This window comes from Bufo gargarizans, chromosome 2 (genome assembly GCF_014858855.1).
Source record: "Bufo gargarizans isolate SCDJY-AF-19 chromosome 2, ASM1485885v1, whole genome shotgun sequence".
Taxonomy (NCBI): Eukaryota; Metazoa; Chordata; class Amphibia; order Anura; family Bufonidae; genus Bufo; species Bufo gargarizans.
Window position 1 is genome coordinate 273,259,714 of NC_058081.1, and position 16,423 is coordinate 273,276,136.

The window sequence follows — 16,423 nt, forward strand, 5'->3', positions numbered from 1 at the left end:
GGCCTTGCCGCTTTTATTTGGGGGATCTCCGACTCTTGTAGCCGTTCGGCCTCTTGGGTTTCCAGGAGGTCTGTGCATGGGGTTGACTGACTCCAGGGTGGTTTTCCTCCGCTTGATCAGTTTGGCTATTGCTGAGGTTACCGCACCGAGGGCAGGATTCTGTCTTTGGTGTTACCGTTCATTTCGCCAGAGCGGTTGGTGCCTCCTGGGCCGGAGGCATTGGGCTTCGGCCATGCATTTGGGCAAGGCGGCCACGGGTCTACCTTGCGCCTTGCCGTGTTCTACAGGGTGCATACTCTGACTTTGGCAGATAATGCCTTGCCCCGCCTGGGGTTGCGGGCGGCGGTTCATTGATGCCTTTCGGGTGCTTCACCTTGGGCTGTGGTCCCTCCCCCTTTTGGACTGCTTTTGAACGTCCCAAGGTCTTCTGTGTCCCCCAAGGAAACTGGGCGAGAAAACGAGATTTTTGTATTACTTACCAGTAAAATCTCTTTCTCGCTCTTTCCTTGGGGGACACAGCACCCACCCATTCATTGTTTTTTCTCTGTACGGTTTCCGAGTTTTTTGTTACCCGTCGGGTTGTTGGCTTGTTGGTTCCTTGTTGGACTTTGCCTTTTCTCACTGCTTGGACACGCAACTGGCAGTCTCTCTCTCCAGGCTGAGGGTATAGCTGTGGAGGAGGGGCTTAACAGTCTTCACTTAGTGTCACGCCTCCTATGGAGATGAGCTATACCCAAGGTCTTCTGTGTCCCCCAAGGAAAGAGCGAGAAAGAGATTTTACTGGTAAGTAATACAAAAATCTCGTTTTTTGTACCATAGTTTGTAAACGCTATAACTTTTACCCAAACCATTTTTTTTTTTTTACCCAAACATTTTTTTTTTAATCAAAGACATGTAGAACAATAAATTTAGCGAAAAATTTATATATGGATGTGTTTTTTTTTTTTGCAAAATTTTACAACTTAAAGTGAAAAATGTCATTTAAAAAAACTTTAAATTTTGATTAATAACAAAAAAGTTAAAATGTTAGCAGCAATGAAATACCACCAAATGAAAGCTCTATTAGTGAGAAGAAAAGGAGGTAAAATTCATTTGGGTGGTAAGTTGCATGACCAAGCAATAAACGGTGAAAATAGTGTTGTGCAGAAGTGTAAAAAGTGGCCTGGTCATTAAGGGGGTTTTAGCTAGCGGGGTTGAAGTGGTTAAAGCTGACCTACAGCAGTGAAGACAAAAAGCTGGGTTGTTAAGGAAACCTGATATAAAACTGTGTGTATGGGGAGACTAATGACCTGCGAGCTTCTATTGGCTGATAAGGGACATGTGACCGTGTATGGCAGTTGGAATATGAGGAGAAAGACCTGCAGACTTCTATTGGCTAATGCATTTTTGGGCAATATCTCTATATCTTAGAGAGCTGAGACCCGGTCTAAAACCTGTGTGATGTACCTGTGTGCAAAATTTCGTGATTGTAATTGCGACGGTGCGGATTCCTTTAGCGGACATACATACATATACACTCAGCTTTATATATTAGATTTGATAGTATGTGCCTGGTTTCCAGCAGGTGGCATAGGTCTGGCAGAGTCCTAGAGACAAGAATGGAACTAACCTTTCCATTCATTTTTCACCCTTTTGGCAGAAGTGGGCTGTCCTGTTTCCTACCAAGGGAGGGCTTTTTCAGGAAGCTGTAGTTAGTTCAATTTGGAGTCCTAAGGGACAAGACATGGCGTGCAGCGATGGGATGCGTTTCCCCCCTTTTCTGCTTCAGACTGAACTATAGACTTTATTTACTTGAGAGGGAAAACTGACCAGACACACCCTACTCATTGAACAGAAAACAGACTTAAGCTAGATAGGAAGCAAGAGAAGCATTTGGACCAACTGCCGCCACCTTGTGCCCTGCTGGTACCAAGTGGAGTGAATTCGATACAAGTAAAGAAACATTTTTGTATTACCAAGTTCATTCAGTAAATTACGTTCACGTTTTCCGGTCTGGACTACTTTGTCTACTTCAGCTCAATTATTGCAGGGAACCACCCCCAGGCAGTGATGGCCTGAGGCAGGACCATCGTGACACGAGGACTCTACACTAGGCCAAGTTATACCACTCGCAGACCTCAACACTAATATGCTGAGGCTCCCTGGGGCCTGTCGGCTCTATCACCCTTTAAAAAAATAAAATAAAATAAAAATCTATTGGTTCACATGTTTTAAGAATTCACATCTATCTACCTTCTTTTCTTGCATAGGGAATGTCTTGGGCTGCCCATAATGGACATAAGAACACAGTTTTAAAGATGTTGGAACTGGGAGCTGACATAAGGCTATCAACTAAAGGTGGAAATACAGCAGCTGATATAGCTAGGCAAAACAACCATTTAGAGGTATGTTGTAAGATGTAATTCCTGTTGTTTGCTATACGAAATATTTAATTCTTGTGTAAGTTTATTTACCTCTTCAAGACCAGGCCATTTTCAGTTTTTTTCATTGTTTTCTACTTGCAGCCTTCCCAGAACCATAACATAGCCATATGAGGACTTGTTTTTTGCAGGACAAGTTGTACTTTCTAATGGCACCATTTACTGTTGTATACAATGTTGTAGGAAGCTGGAAAAACATTTCACGTGTGGTGGAATTATAAAAAAAATATGCTCAATTCTGCCACAGTTTTGTTTAGGCACTTTTAACCCTTCCTGGCCAGCCATTTCTTATTAGGCTAGCATAGGGTCATCAAGGGGTTAGATAGACAGTACAGTTCTTATTATTCAAGGATTAACCCTTCTACCACTTATCCAGTCATATAAAAAAAAATATATAGAACATTTAATACGGGCCCCCGCCCCCCTCAGCACACATCATAACCGTGCGATACCAGACTGGGCCTGTGCCCTGTCCCGGTCACAGGAGGACCTCTCATAGTCCCAGTCCGCCCTACAAGGCCGCTTGGTTGATAATTCTGCATGCACCTTCGCAATAGAGGGACCCCTAAAGGATTCCCAATATGCCCTCCGGGCCCGTTGGCTGACAATCCTCCACCTGCGCAATCAAAGAGGATCTCTGACATTCCCAATCCACTCTCCTGGGTCGTTGGTTGATGATTCTCCACCTGCGCAATCCAGTGGAGAACCTCTGGAACTTCCCAATCCACCCTCCATGGTTGTTTGGTTGATAAGTCCCCACCTGCGCAGTACGCAACGGTCAGGGGGGAGATTCTGAGGGGGTAGACCTGTGCGTAAGCGGATCACAGCAGGACATCTTTCTCCTCAAATATCTCTGCACTTCCTCCCTGGGCTACACTCAGACACACCCTCCCTCCCGGAGAGCGTCAGGGGGGGGCGGGCGAATCACTGACATGACATGAATCCGAAGCAGTCTCCCAGGACTGCGTCTAGGGTGGCCAGTAGTACTTGTCGTATGCATTGCCCCTTCCATGGGCGGAGTAATCACACCTCTTAAGGATGCAGTACTTGCCCTATACATTGTCCCCTGTCAAGGTGGACTAAGTACAATAACACTGGTTTTGGTGCCGGGCGTATACATGCCCCCTTCTGTAGGTGGCGGAATTGCATCTCCACTGGGTTCAGTACCTGCTGTATGCATTAGCCCCTTCCTTAGGTGGCGTGATGACATTTTCACTGGTTACATTGGGTGGGGTATGCATTACCCCCTTACTTTGGTGCAATAATTGCACTCCCATGGGCTACAGGACTCGCCATATGCACTATTCCCGCCGTGGGCATTAACCCCCCTTCATAGGTGGAGTATTTCCCTACCACTGGCTTAAGTACTTGCCGTATGCATTCCACCTTCCATAGGTAGAGTAATTGCACTACCATTGCATACGGTCCCGACTGTCGCACTATCCCTTTCCATGGGCGGAGTGTAGCACTTCGCCGTGCTTACTGTTGCATTAACCCCTTCCGGAAGTGATCCACTAGCGGGGAATAACTAGACATCTTGGGATGCTGCAATTCAACTACGCCACGGCTCTAGGTGTCTTTGCTTATTCACAAGGGGTCGTGGCAACAGTCGGTACCCGGTACTCTTACTCTAGTGTTATACAGGCGCCGCCAGTGGATACGGTGGCTATCCTTTTTTCTTTTGGCACGGTTTTTGGACATGCTTATAACATCCTGTCTTCTCAGGGAGTTGCCTAGCATCACTTACAGTTGTGTTCAAAATTATTCAACCCCCACTGAAATTGAGTGTTTTGGCCAGTTTGACATTGATTTTGATCATTTCAGTCATCTTGTGTACAATTAAATCAAAGAGGCACTTGTAAGTCAGACAAATATAACATAACATTTATAATGAAATAACCACAAATGTCTTTTCTGTGCTCACATCATTATCAGTTTTATTCAACCCCCAAGTGATATTCAATCTTAGTACTTAGTACAACATCCTTTTCCAGTTATAACAGCTTTTAAACGTGAAGCATAGCTTGACACAAGTGTCTTGCAGCGATCTACGGGTATCTTCGCCCATTCTTCATGGGCAAAAGCCTCCAGTTCAGTCACATTCTTAGGCTTACGCGCTGCAACTGCTTTCTTTAAGTCCCACCAGAGGTTCTCAATCGGATTTAAGTCTGGTGACTGCGATGGCCACGTCAAAATGTTCCAGCCTTTAATCTGCAACCATGCTCTAGTGGACTTGGAGGTATGCTTGGGATCATTGTCCTGTTGAAAGGTCCAACGTCTCCCAAGCCTCAGGTTTGTGACGGACTGCATCACATTTTCATCCAATACCTCCTGGGTACTGAAGAGAATTCATGGTACCTTGCACACGCTGAAGCTTCCCTGTACCTGTAGAAGCAAAACAGCCCCAAAGCATGATTGACCGCCCGCCATGCTTCACAGTAGGCAAGGTGTTATTTTCTTCATAGGCCTTGTTCTTCCTCCTCCAAACATAGCGTTGATCCATTGGCCCAAACAGTTCTAATTTTGTTTAATCAGTCCACAGAACACTATCCCAAAACTTTTGTGTTTTGTCCACATGTCTTTTGGCATACTGCAGTCGACTCTTCTTATTCTTTGGAGACAGCAAGGGGGTGCGCCTGGGAGTTCTGGCATGGAGGCCTTCATTGCGCAGTGTGCGCCTTATTGTCTGAGCTGAAACTTCAGTACCCACAGCTGACAAATCTTTTTTCAGTTCCTCAGCAGTCTCACGGGGACTATTCTTCACTTTGCGCTTCAGGTAGCACACAGCAGTCGAAGTCAGCATCTTCTTTCTGCCACGACCAGGTAGCGTTTCAACAGTGCCCTTTGCCTTGAATTTGCGAATGATGCTTCCTATGGTGTCTCTTGGTATGTTTAACATCTTTGAAATCTTCTTATAGCCATTGCCCTTCCTGTGAAGAGAAATCACCTCTTCTCTTGTCTTCCTGGACCATTCTCTTGACTTCACCATGTTTGTAAACACACCAGTAAATGTCTAGAAGGAGCTGAGTATTACAGTCCTTTTAAATCTGCCTAATTGGTGCTTATTATGCTTGATTGCTGCTCCTTGACATCCACAGGTGTTTTCAATACCTGATCGAAAACACTTGAATGAAACTCTGTTCTTAAGAGTGGTAGTCTTTAAAGCGAACCTTTCACCTCATTTTCACTTTTTAAACTATCAACAGTACGTTATAGATGACCTTTAGTGTGTTGTTATCCATGTTAGGTGCGCTTTCCTGCGCTCTTTATTCATCCAGAAATCGGCTTATAAAGTTCAAATTTTGTGCTGTAACAGTCAAGCAACAAGTCAAGGGGGTAGCCCTTTCCTCTCCTCTGGCCGTACCGCCCCTGCCCTAACGCCGCCTCTATGCCTTGTAATTGACAGCAGGCTCACTCGCAGGGACGGCGCTTCTGAATCCTGCGCATGCGCCGTCCTCCTCATTCGCCGCTCGCTCCCGTCTTTCTTGCGGACACAAGCTCCGCTCCCGATGATCACTGGCTTGCAATCTGGTTACAAGTCTACAGTGATCACGTGGGGCACTTGGAGCATGAAGATAGTGGAGCGCGCGCACGGGAGGCAGAGAAGAGAAGCAGACAGGAATCGCGTACGGCGCATGCGCTATTCTCTTACATGGTCGCGCTTGTGTCCGCAAGAAAGACGGGAGCGAGCGGCGAATGAGGACGGTGCATGCGCAGGATTCAGAAGCGCCGTCCCTGCGAGTGAGCCTGCTGTCAATTACAAGGCATAGAGGCGGCGTTAGGGCAGGGGCGGTACGGCCAGAGGAGAGGAAAGGGCTACCCCCTTGACTTGTTGCTTGACTGTTACAGCACAAAATTTGAACTTTATAAGCCGATTTCTGGATGAATAAAGAGCGCAGGAAAGCGCACCTAACATGGATAACAACACACTAAAGGTAATCTATAACATACTGTTGGTAGTTTAAAAAGTGAAAATGAGGTGAAAGGTTCGCTTTAAGGGGTTGAATAATTGTGTCAATGAAAAAAATCACAAAAAAAAATTGTAATACTGTATTACAAAAACAATTGATGTCATTTTAGTTGCATTTGGTTCTTTAAAAAGTCCTTGTAAGAGTTCATTCTGAACACAATTACAAATGTACACTAAATTCCCTAAAACCCTTTACAGCATTGGGGGTTGAATAATTTTGAACACAACTGTATGTGTCCCAGAGACCCCCCATCTCCATGGGCCTCCACCATTCCTGTCAGTCATCATATTGTCCGCTTCAATACGTAGTGCGTATACCTTTGCACATATATGGTGAGTAGGTTCCAGCGAGTCGAGTGTTTCACTGACTCTGTATTCTCTACCCACCACTCCTCCTCCTTCTCTAGGAAGTGCCTATGCTGGCACTCTCCACAGGTGCAGCTTTTGTTGCTAATGCTTGAGTTCGTAGTTGCTGCAGTGGGACATCCCCCCTCAGGTAGGGGACCTACCCTGGCGCTGGCTGGGCAGTTGCTCCTGTTCAGCGCTCTTCCAGGTAGAGTTTTGCTGAACTGTTTTTTTGACACCATGTCCCATTTGAAGCCCCCCCTGATGCACCCCTAGAGTAGAAACTCCAAAAAAGTGACCCCATTTGGAAACTACAGGATAGGGTGCCAGTTTTGTTGGTACTATTTTAGGGTACATATGATTTTTGGTTGCTCTATATTACACTTTTTGTGAGGCAAAGTAACAAGAAATAGCTGTTTTGGCACCTTTTTTATTTTTTGTTATTTACAACATTCATCTGACAGGTTAGATCATGTGGTATTTTTATAGAGCAGGTTATTACGGACGCGGCGATACCTAATTTCTACTTTTTTTTTAAATTTATGTACGTTTTACACAATTATTTAATTTTTGAAACAAAAAAAATCATGTTTTGTATAATACAGTACAATACACTATATGGTGTACTGTATTTTCACTTTACAAAGTCTGATCAGACTTCTGCCTTTAGCAGAAGTCAGATCAGCACCATGGACAGCCTCTGATAAACACCATGGACAGCAGGAATCCCATGAAGGCGTCCGGTTGCCATGTTAACTATCACTCGCTGCCACAACAGAGCAGCGGGTGATGGGGAGGGAGGGGGGCCGCCTCCCTCTCCCATCGGGGGCTGAAAAGGCACAGCAGCCCCCGATGGGAGAGGGAGGGAGCTCCCTCCCTGTTAACTCCTTCCATACAGCGGTTCTTACGGACCGCGGCATGGAAGGGGTTAAACGGCTGACATCAAGGAACAGATGTCAGTCGTTTCAAGCAGAGTGTCAGCAATGTGCTGACACTCTGCTTGAATACCGCTCGGCCATCCTGAAAATGAGAAGTGGCAGACGGGATGATCGCGCGCGCGCCCCCCCCCCAGCACCGCCTGTAATTTTGAAGTTTCTGATCCCTGCGGAGATCAGAAACTTCAGAAAACGCTGCAATTGACCTGCGGTTTGCAGCGATCGCCGATACGGGTCCCAGGGTGCCTGCCCGGTGATCGGAAAGATGACGACACGTTTCAGAGCAAGAGGGTATTGCGTTTCAGAGCAACAGAGCAATGCAGCTACACACGCTGCGCGGCTGCTAGAGGTTTATGAATAATGGTACAATGGGTATTACCAGTTGGGGGGGGGGGGGGGGGGGGGTTGCACTGTCTAACATTGTCCATTAGGAGCTGCAGTAGCAGACTGAGGGACACACACCCAACTGATAACTTTCATCTTTACTTTTATCCATAAACTTCTAGCAGGAAGAACAGAAGAGCAGCACAACATAGAGTTAAAAGAATAGATACCCTAGAATTGTTATTACGTGGATAATGCAAGTGGTTACAAAAACAATCATGTCTGGAGAAGTGATGAGTCCTCTTTAAAGAGGACCTGTCACCACAAAATACAGCAGCCAACAGCATGTTATAGAGCAGGAGAAGGTGAGCAGATTGAGATATAGTTTGTGGGGAAAAAATATAATTTATATCTCTGCTTTCTCTAACTTAAAGGGTTTCTACCATCTAGCGATGCGCTAATGTCAGCACTACATAACAGTAGGTTTCTAACAGTAGTCCCTGCAGCAGTTTTTGTAAAAAAAAAAAGCACTTTCATTATATGCTATTGAGCCTCTAGGTGCTATGTGGGCGTAAAATCAGCACCTAGAGGCTACGTCTACTCACGCTTTATCCCGCCCAGGTCCCCTGTTCTGCCCGCCCAGCTCCTCTTGATTGATGGCGCAGTCCACCGCATCGTTGGCGAAATCCTGCGCCTGCGCCGTTCACTTCTGTCTTCGGCGCAGGCACAGTGAGTGAATGATGCGCTCCTGGTGCCAGATTCCTCACTGCGCCTGCGCCGACTACGTCACAGTGAGGAAGCCGGCATCAGGAGAGCGGCCTTCACTCACTGTGCCGAAGACAGAAGTGAATGGCGCAGGTGCGGGATTTAGTCTATTAGAACAGCACCGGCGACTGGACTTTGTATTTTCAGTGCAGGATGAGTGCTGTCAGTGGGTGAATGGACAGTAGGAAAATAAAAAATAATGATCGGGACTCCTTATCTGCAGTAGTACACATGTTACTCTAGATAGTAGTCCAAAATCGGGGTGACTCCCTTTTAAAAGGGTTTTCCGAGATAATAAAATCCTCAGAATAGGTCATCAGTATCTGTACGGTGGGGGGTCTGACACCCGGGACCTCCACCGATCAGCTGTGAGCTTATGGCTGTGCTTGGTATTGTGCTCAGCCCCATTCACACGAATGCTCCTGGGCCATGTGACACATGAACGTGACATCATTGGCCTAGGAAAAGCAGAGAGAGGGCCGTGGTGCTCACAAGAGCACCAGTGCCTTCTCAAACAGCTGGTCGGCTGGGGTCCCCCACCGGTAAGATATTGATTACCAATCCTGAGGATAGGTCATCAGTATAAAAATCTCTGAAAACACCTTTTAAGTTAGAAAAAGCACAAAACTATATAACGCCGCCCAGCTTCTCCGGCTCTGTAACTGTGCCGCCTGCAGATGGCACTCCATTTTGTGCTGACTGGTTCTCTTTAAAAAATAAAGGGCTATAGTTTGAAAAAATTACTTTTTAAAAACTTTTGCACAGTTTTCCCAAATAAAACTAAAAAAGTTTAAAAAACATTATAAAACCCTATGTGTCACTTTTTAAAAAGTCAGCAAAATAATTTTGGTAGTCCAACAAATAAAGTTACAACTGTTAAACCATCACTAGCTGATCGGCGGAGATCCAACACCCTGCACCTCCTCTCCTCCAATCAGCTGGTCTACTTAACTGCATTGATGGAAGTCAGCAGGAGCTCACTACTACAACACTGCTCCATTGACTTCAATGCTGTAGTAGCGAGCTCTTACTGGTGCTGTGTAGCTCCATCACTCAGTCAATGGAGCTACACAGACAAGCTGATTGTCAGAATCCCAGAAATCTGCTAGTGATGGCTCAGGATAGGCCATCACTTAAACCCTGGACAGCTCCTTTAAATGTCATTGGGATACCCCTTTAAATGAAACAGTTGCTTTGTTCAGGGGTACAAATTATTAGCGTGGGCCATTACTTGCAAGTCACAAGATGTCATAATGTCATTGCAAATTGAAATATATATATATTCTATTTTTCTGTCATTGGCAGTGTGCAAAGTTTTTTTGTTTTTCAATGAATAAATCTTAAAGATTATTGGGGTAATTTACTAAAACTGGGGTTTTAGCCGCCAGTCTTGATACCCCTTTAGCTGGCGGTGGATCCTCCTGCTTATCAGAGGGGAAGAATGTCATTGTGTTCTCAGCTTCTCCTCTGCAAAGGAACACACATTCTGCAGAATCAGTGGGCAGGTATTCCTTTGCATCGCTGGCAAGACTGAGCGGAGAGCTGAGACACTTGTATGCCTGTCCATCTTAGTCGTTTCAGTAAACTGGATGCAATAATGGGTGTAATGCTTAAACCGTTGGTGGTGGTATATAATTGTATCTCTTTAATTGGTTTGTGCAGTGCCAAGTTATTAATGAGCTGTCATCAATATCAGATTGGCGAGGATCCGACTCCCGCAGCCCCACAATTAGCTCTTTGAAGGGTAATGATGCTTGTGCGAGCACCGCATCCTCTTCACTGTATTTCTGCATGTAGTCTCCCTTGTAGGTGCAGTGTAACTACAGCTTCCTCTCCTATTGACTTGATGAACAGTTGTAATTGCACTGCTACAAGGGAGACCGCATGCAGTTAAACAGTGAAGAGGACTTGGCCCTCCAACGAGTCACTACTCTTCAGACTGCTGATCGGCTGGTGTCAGGTGTCGGACCACCACCGATCTTATAATGGTGACTTATCCTGAGGATAGGACATCAGTATTAGAGATGAGCGAATTTCATGTAAATTTAATGAACGAGAAATGAAATTCGTTCAAGCTTCGTTTGGTGGTAAAAGCAGAATTTCGTTACTACGGACCATAACGCAATTCTATGACTGAATGCCTTTAGAGGCATTCCGTTATTCCTTCCGTCATAATAGAAGTCTATGGGCTGCATGACGGATCCGTCCATTTTCCGTTATGGAGGAGATGACTCCCCTGCATAATGGAAACGAGACAGATCCGTTTTGCCGCCCATAGACTTCTATTATGACAGAATGAATAACGGAATGCCTCTGAAGGTATTCCGTCATAGAATTGGCGTTATGGTCCGTGGTAAAGGAATCCATAACGCAATTCTGCTTTTACCACCAAACGAAGCGTGAGCAAATTTCTAAATATGAAATTCGCTCATCTCTAGTCAGTATCATAGCACTGCACAAACCATTTAAATACAAAATACGATTTTGTGAATTATTTAATGAACAGCATTTTGTGAGATAACCCCTTTTACACCTTTTTTATAACGTTAGTTGGCCTTGAGAGTTTTGTGCACAATTGAGAGTCCATGTTCTATCTGAATGATAACTCTTTCCTTTTTAAGATTTTTAACATCCTTTCATTTTCTGGAAATCTAAGTAATGGAAAATTAAACTTGAGTAAAGAGGAGACGATGGGTAGATATCTGAGAGAACAACCCAAGACCTCAGTGAACATTAGGCAAGTGTTCTTATGTTCTTCTATGAAAGCTACTGTAAAATGGCTTTTAGAAATGTGAAATGTGAGGCCACCTGCAGATTTTTCCATGGCAGATTTTACTGTAAATGTGCACTAAAACCTGTATCTATGCAGTTTTTGGTGATTTTGTTTACTCCTTCTCTATTAGAGGGGTGAAATCGGCTGGGAATGTCCACAGGAAAACCGGCATAATGCCAATTTTAAAATCCTCAATATGTCAATTTCCAATCTCTACAGCCTGTGGATAAGGTGCTTTGATATCTTATCTACGTGGCTGGTTCTGTTTGAAAATACACAGCAACTATGTTACATGTGCAGTTGAGGACAAGAATAGGCATTTCTATCATAGGGCTGTTTTGCAAAATGCGGAACGCGCATGGCTGGATCTGCAATTTGCAGACCGCAAAAACTGATACGGTTATCTGAATGAACCACTATTATGAGAACATCAGTGTAAGTTGTGGCTCCTCTGTTCTTCAGTTCTAAAATCACATTTGTCCTTTCTATTAACTTGTTTTCTATTTCTTTTAACAAAACATATACTTTCCTAGAATTATTTTTATACTCTTATGACGTTAGAAAGGCTAGTGAGACACAGTAGGAAATGGTGTGTATTTGACTTGACCGTAAAGTCTATGCATACCTCCACCATTAACATTCCACCTCTAGGTGGCAATAGTACTCTCTAAATCTGGTACGTGTGATGCTGGTGCACAGTGTGATGTGTTATATGTATACTTCCGTGCTGTAATCTTATAGATTGCGTATGTGCTAGATGTATCCTACTTCTAGGTTCCTTAGAGTTCCTTTGGAATACAAGTTTAAAATAAAGTGTTCGCTGAGGGGGACTAGGAAAGTGTTGTATGACATTGCAGAATAACCATTTGTTTTATGATTATTTTTAATTTTCAAAATGTCAAAAAAAGTATGTATTCACACAAAAAAAAGATGAAATCAGATATATAGTAGTGAAGAAATGAATTTCAGTATGTGTATATGAATATCTCCAAAATAAATATATCAAATTGAATTGACACCCTGACAAGCAGTCAGTCTTATGACAAAAAAAAGACATATCTTTCTTAAACTCATAAAAAAATGTAGAATTGGACAAAAATAGACTCACACCCAACTCACTCAAGTGCAACAGAGAGATATATAGTAGAGCAGGGTTTAGCAACCACCGGCACGCCAGGTGTTGTGAAACTACTTCTCCTATCATGCGCACTTGCTTGGCTGCTCTCTGAACTTCCACAGAAGTGAAAGGAGCATGCTGGGAGTTATAGTTTCACAACAGCTGGAGTGCCGAAGGTTGCTGATCCCTGTAATGGAAGGTGCACCTTGTTGAGTTAACAAAGACCAAGATGACCCTAGTAAGTGGTCGGGCAAATAACCTAATATATTCACATTTTGCTGGTAGGGTTAAAAATGCCCAGTTATCAATTTACTTTAATATTGTGCTCAAAAGTTTATTGTGAAGAATTAACCCCCTAGTGACCAGCCTGTTTTGGACCTTTTTCATTGTATCCTTCCAAGAGCTATAACGTTTTTATTTTTCCGTCTATGTAGCGGTATGAGAGCCTTTTTTTTTCCAGGACAAGTTGTAGTTTTTCATGGTGCCATGTTGGGGTGCACATAATTTACTAATTAAGTTTTATTAACTTTCTGGGAGACAGTTGAGAAAAAACAGCAATGCTCCCTTAAGTTTTTACATTATAATGACACAATAACTTTATTCTCTGGGTCAGTACGATTACAGCCATACCAAATACATTATTTTTTATGATTTACAACTTTTGCACAATAAAAAAACCCTTTAACTTGTTTTTCTTTTCAGAGTTTTGTAAGGGCTTGATCTATGCGTTTTCATTAGTATCATTTTGGGGTACATAACACTTTTGATAGCTTTTTATTCCATTTCTTTGGCAGCAACTAAGCAAAAGGCGAATCTGGCAATTTTTTATTTATTAATTTTTTAACCATTTAACCACAAGGGGACTACAGCAGGCGATCTTTTGATAGCTTCTAAAATACAATACACTATTCCTATAGTGCAGTGGTGGTGAGCACGTGCGCCGGGCCAGATGGAGGTCATCCATTGGAGGATGTATTTAAGGAGATGATGAGCTATGTATTATACTGTAGAACACTGTATAACAAGGATTATATGTAATATTCTGCCATGTATATGGAATGCATTTACAGAGCAATATAATACATAGATCATCATCGTTGCACAAAACGCTGTGTGGCCATTTTGTTTGTGGGCTGGTGAGATTTGTGTGCAGCCCACTTTTAAGTCCTGTCCTGCCCATGTTCATGTATGAGTTGTTGTTTTTTTGTAAACTAAAACCTCGGTATTCAGGTTAAATTGCCGTGTTGGCACTTTGCAATAAATTTGTGGGTTTTGGGTTGCAGTTTGGGCACTTTTCTAAAAGGTTCACCATCACTGCTATAGTGCATTGTATTTTAATGTCAATGTTGTACTGACATTGACCAGCAGACTGTGCCAGAGAGGCGCAGTCTGCTGGGGAACACTCGAGGCAGGCTTGGGGCCTATGCTAGGTCCTGGCCTGCATATACACTAATTGGCATCCCGCAATCTCACTTTTGCCATTTCCAATGGCATGTAAGAGATTATGCAGAAAAAGAGAGAGCGTTTGAGGGTTAACAGGGATCCAAATGGAACGGGTGTCCAGGGGACCCGAGGTAACTGGAGGCGCCAGGGGATTGGGGGGGGGGGGGGGGTGAGGGGGGAGGGTCGACCCTGCAGGAGAGTCTGCAGGTAAATGTAGATATAAAAGGTGGGAGGGGGGTAGGGTGTGTGTACACTCCCAGTCCCTCTCCAAGTGGACCCTGAAAATAGCGCCAATCCAAATAGCGGGTGATGGAAAAAAGGAAGGTGGGGGGTAGGCTAAGTCACAGATGGTGGCAGGATGGGTTGTGAACATTAAAGGGCAATGTCCACAACCCATCCTGCCACCATCTGGGACCTAGCCTACACCCCACCTCCTTTTTTTTTTTTTTTTTTTATATTTTTTTTTTTATCACCCGCTATTTGGATTGGCGCTATTTCCAGGGTCCACACACACACCCTACCCCCCCTCCCACCTTTTTTATGTAAGAGATTAAACAGCCTGGATCGGCGCTCCTGCAGGTACAAGCTCTTATAGCCGGAGCGCAGCTCTCATTTGAGAGCCGAGCCCCCGCTGTCCTCTGCACAGGAGACCCGTGCAGTGCTTGGACTGGGCCGCCGTAAAAAAAAAAGTTTGCTGCCCAGCCTAAAATGCATATTGGTAGTCACTAATGGGTTAAAATAAACTTTTTGGTATTCCACTAAAAACGCTTTTCCTCAGTCACCAATTCGGTCACCAATATCAGATTCTGCCAAAAGGCCATCAATATGTGATCAATGGGGGGGGGGGGTCCAACATTTCATGACACCTCCCAAGTACTCTGGTGCTTGAAGTCAGGGCTGGAATTCCACTGGTCTGTCCTTTTGTGTACTGATGGTTTCTGCATTGCTGTTCCCATTCACATGAACCATAGCAGAACAGTTGATCTACCATTGCTAGTAAAGTCTGGGAAAAACCCTTGAAAGTCAGTAAGAGATAATCAAAGCCAAGCTGTGCTTGCTCAGCTCTCTAACTTCAGTGGTCACCTGTAAAAGTAAGCTGGATAGCTTGGACAACTCTGGACTGGGAGTATACGTGAATCTAGAGGGTTGGCAGCATAATTTCTCTTCTAAGGATTTTTTGAGAAAGTACTGCCATTCTTATGATTGAGATAGATATATATATATATATATATATAGATAGATAGAGATATATATATATATATATATATATATATATATATATATATATATATACACACACACACACATACTTTACTACTCACAAAAAGTTAGGGATATTTGGCTTGTGGGTGAAATTTCAGGATGAACCTAAAATGCACTCAAACCTTTACAGGTGAACTTAATGTGCTCTTCTCTAAACTTTTGAATGCACATGTCCAACTGTTTAATGTTTCAGTACTTTTTACAAAACTTGCTGTTGCTCTAACAAGGAGCTTAACGGCAAAATTCACAACAGGTGTTTGATCCGTGAATCGCCCAATAAATTTCTTGGTTCAATTATCACTTTGATATCATGAGACCAAGACGACACCTAACAATTGATCAACAGTACCTCGCCATTGCGAGGCTTCAAGCAGGATGTTCTCAGAAGGAAGTGACCACTGAGCTTAGAGTGTCACAGAGTGTCATCAGCAGGTTGCAACAGAGATGCAGAGAGACTGGAAGTCTCAGAAAGGCATAGAAGTGACCGTCCTTTGGGCACATCCCACACTGATGACCGCTACATTGTGAACAATGCCCTGGGGAAGCGGATGATGAATGCCACACAACTCCAGGCACATTTAAGGGAGGTGAGAGGCACCCAAGTGTCACGTCAGACCATTCAAAACCGTTTACATCAGCATGGTCTGTGTGCTAGACGGCCTGCAAGGGTACCTGACCACACCACCAGGCTCAGGCAAGGCGTCAGTCGATTCACTCTGTGCAGAAATGATGGCCACCAACGATGTTTAAAGGGAGTCTGTCACCACATTTCAGCATATTAGACCGATCAAATAGGGTTATATGATCCACACAGAACTTAAAAACTGTACCTTTGTTGTAGAAAACTGACTTTTCTTTTTGCCGAAAATGAACTTATAAGATTGTTATGAGCCCATGAGCCCTCTCAAGTGCCCAGGGCGGTCTCTCAATCCTCGGAGCCCCAGGCAGCACATCCTCAACGGCTCATAACCCCGCCCTCCGTGCACCTCTGCCCGCCCGTTTACTCCCCTCCCCTGTCCTTTTCCACTGTGGCTGTGCGGTCCAAATCGTAGCGGGCGCATGCGCAAT

The 16,423-nt window shown here is 44.2% G+C and overlaps 1 protein-coding gene across 1 annotated transcript in view; it reads left to right on the forward strand.

Moving 5' to 3' along the window:
- ASZ1 (ankyrin repeat, SAM and basic leucine zipper domain containing 1) overlaps positions 1–16,423 on the forward strand; it is a 122,627-nt gene that overhangs the window by 85,317 nt on the left and 20,887 nt on the right. Inside the window, exons 6-8 of the mRNA XM_044277193.1 lie at positions 2,250–2,384; positions 11,381–11,485; positions 12,812–12,825. Of these exons, the coding sequence (XP_044133128.1) occupies positions 2,250–2,384; positions 11,381–11,485; positions 12,812–12,825 (254 nt within the window). The remainder of the gene's footprint in view (positions 1–2,249; positions 2,385–11,380; positions 11,486–12,811; positions 12,826–16,423) is intronic.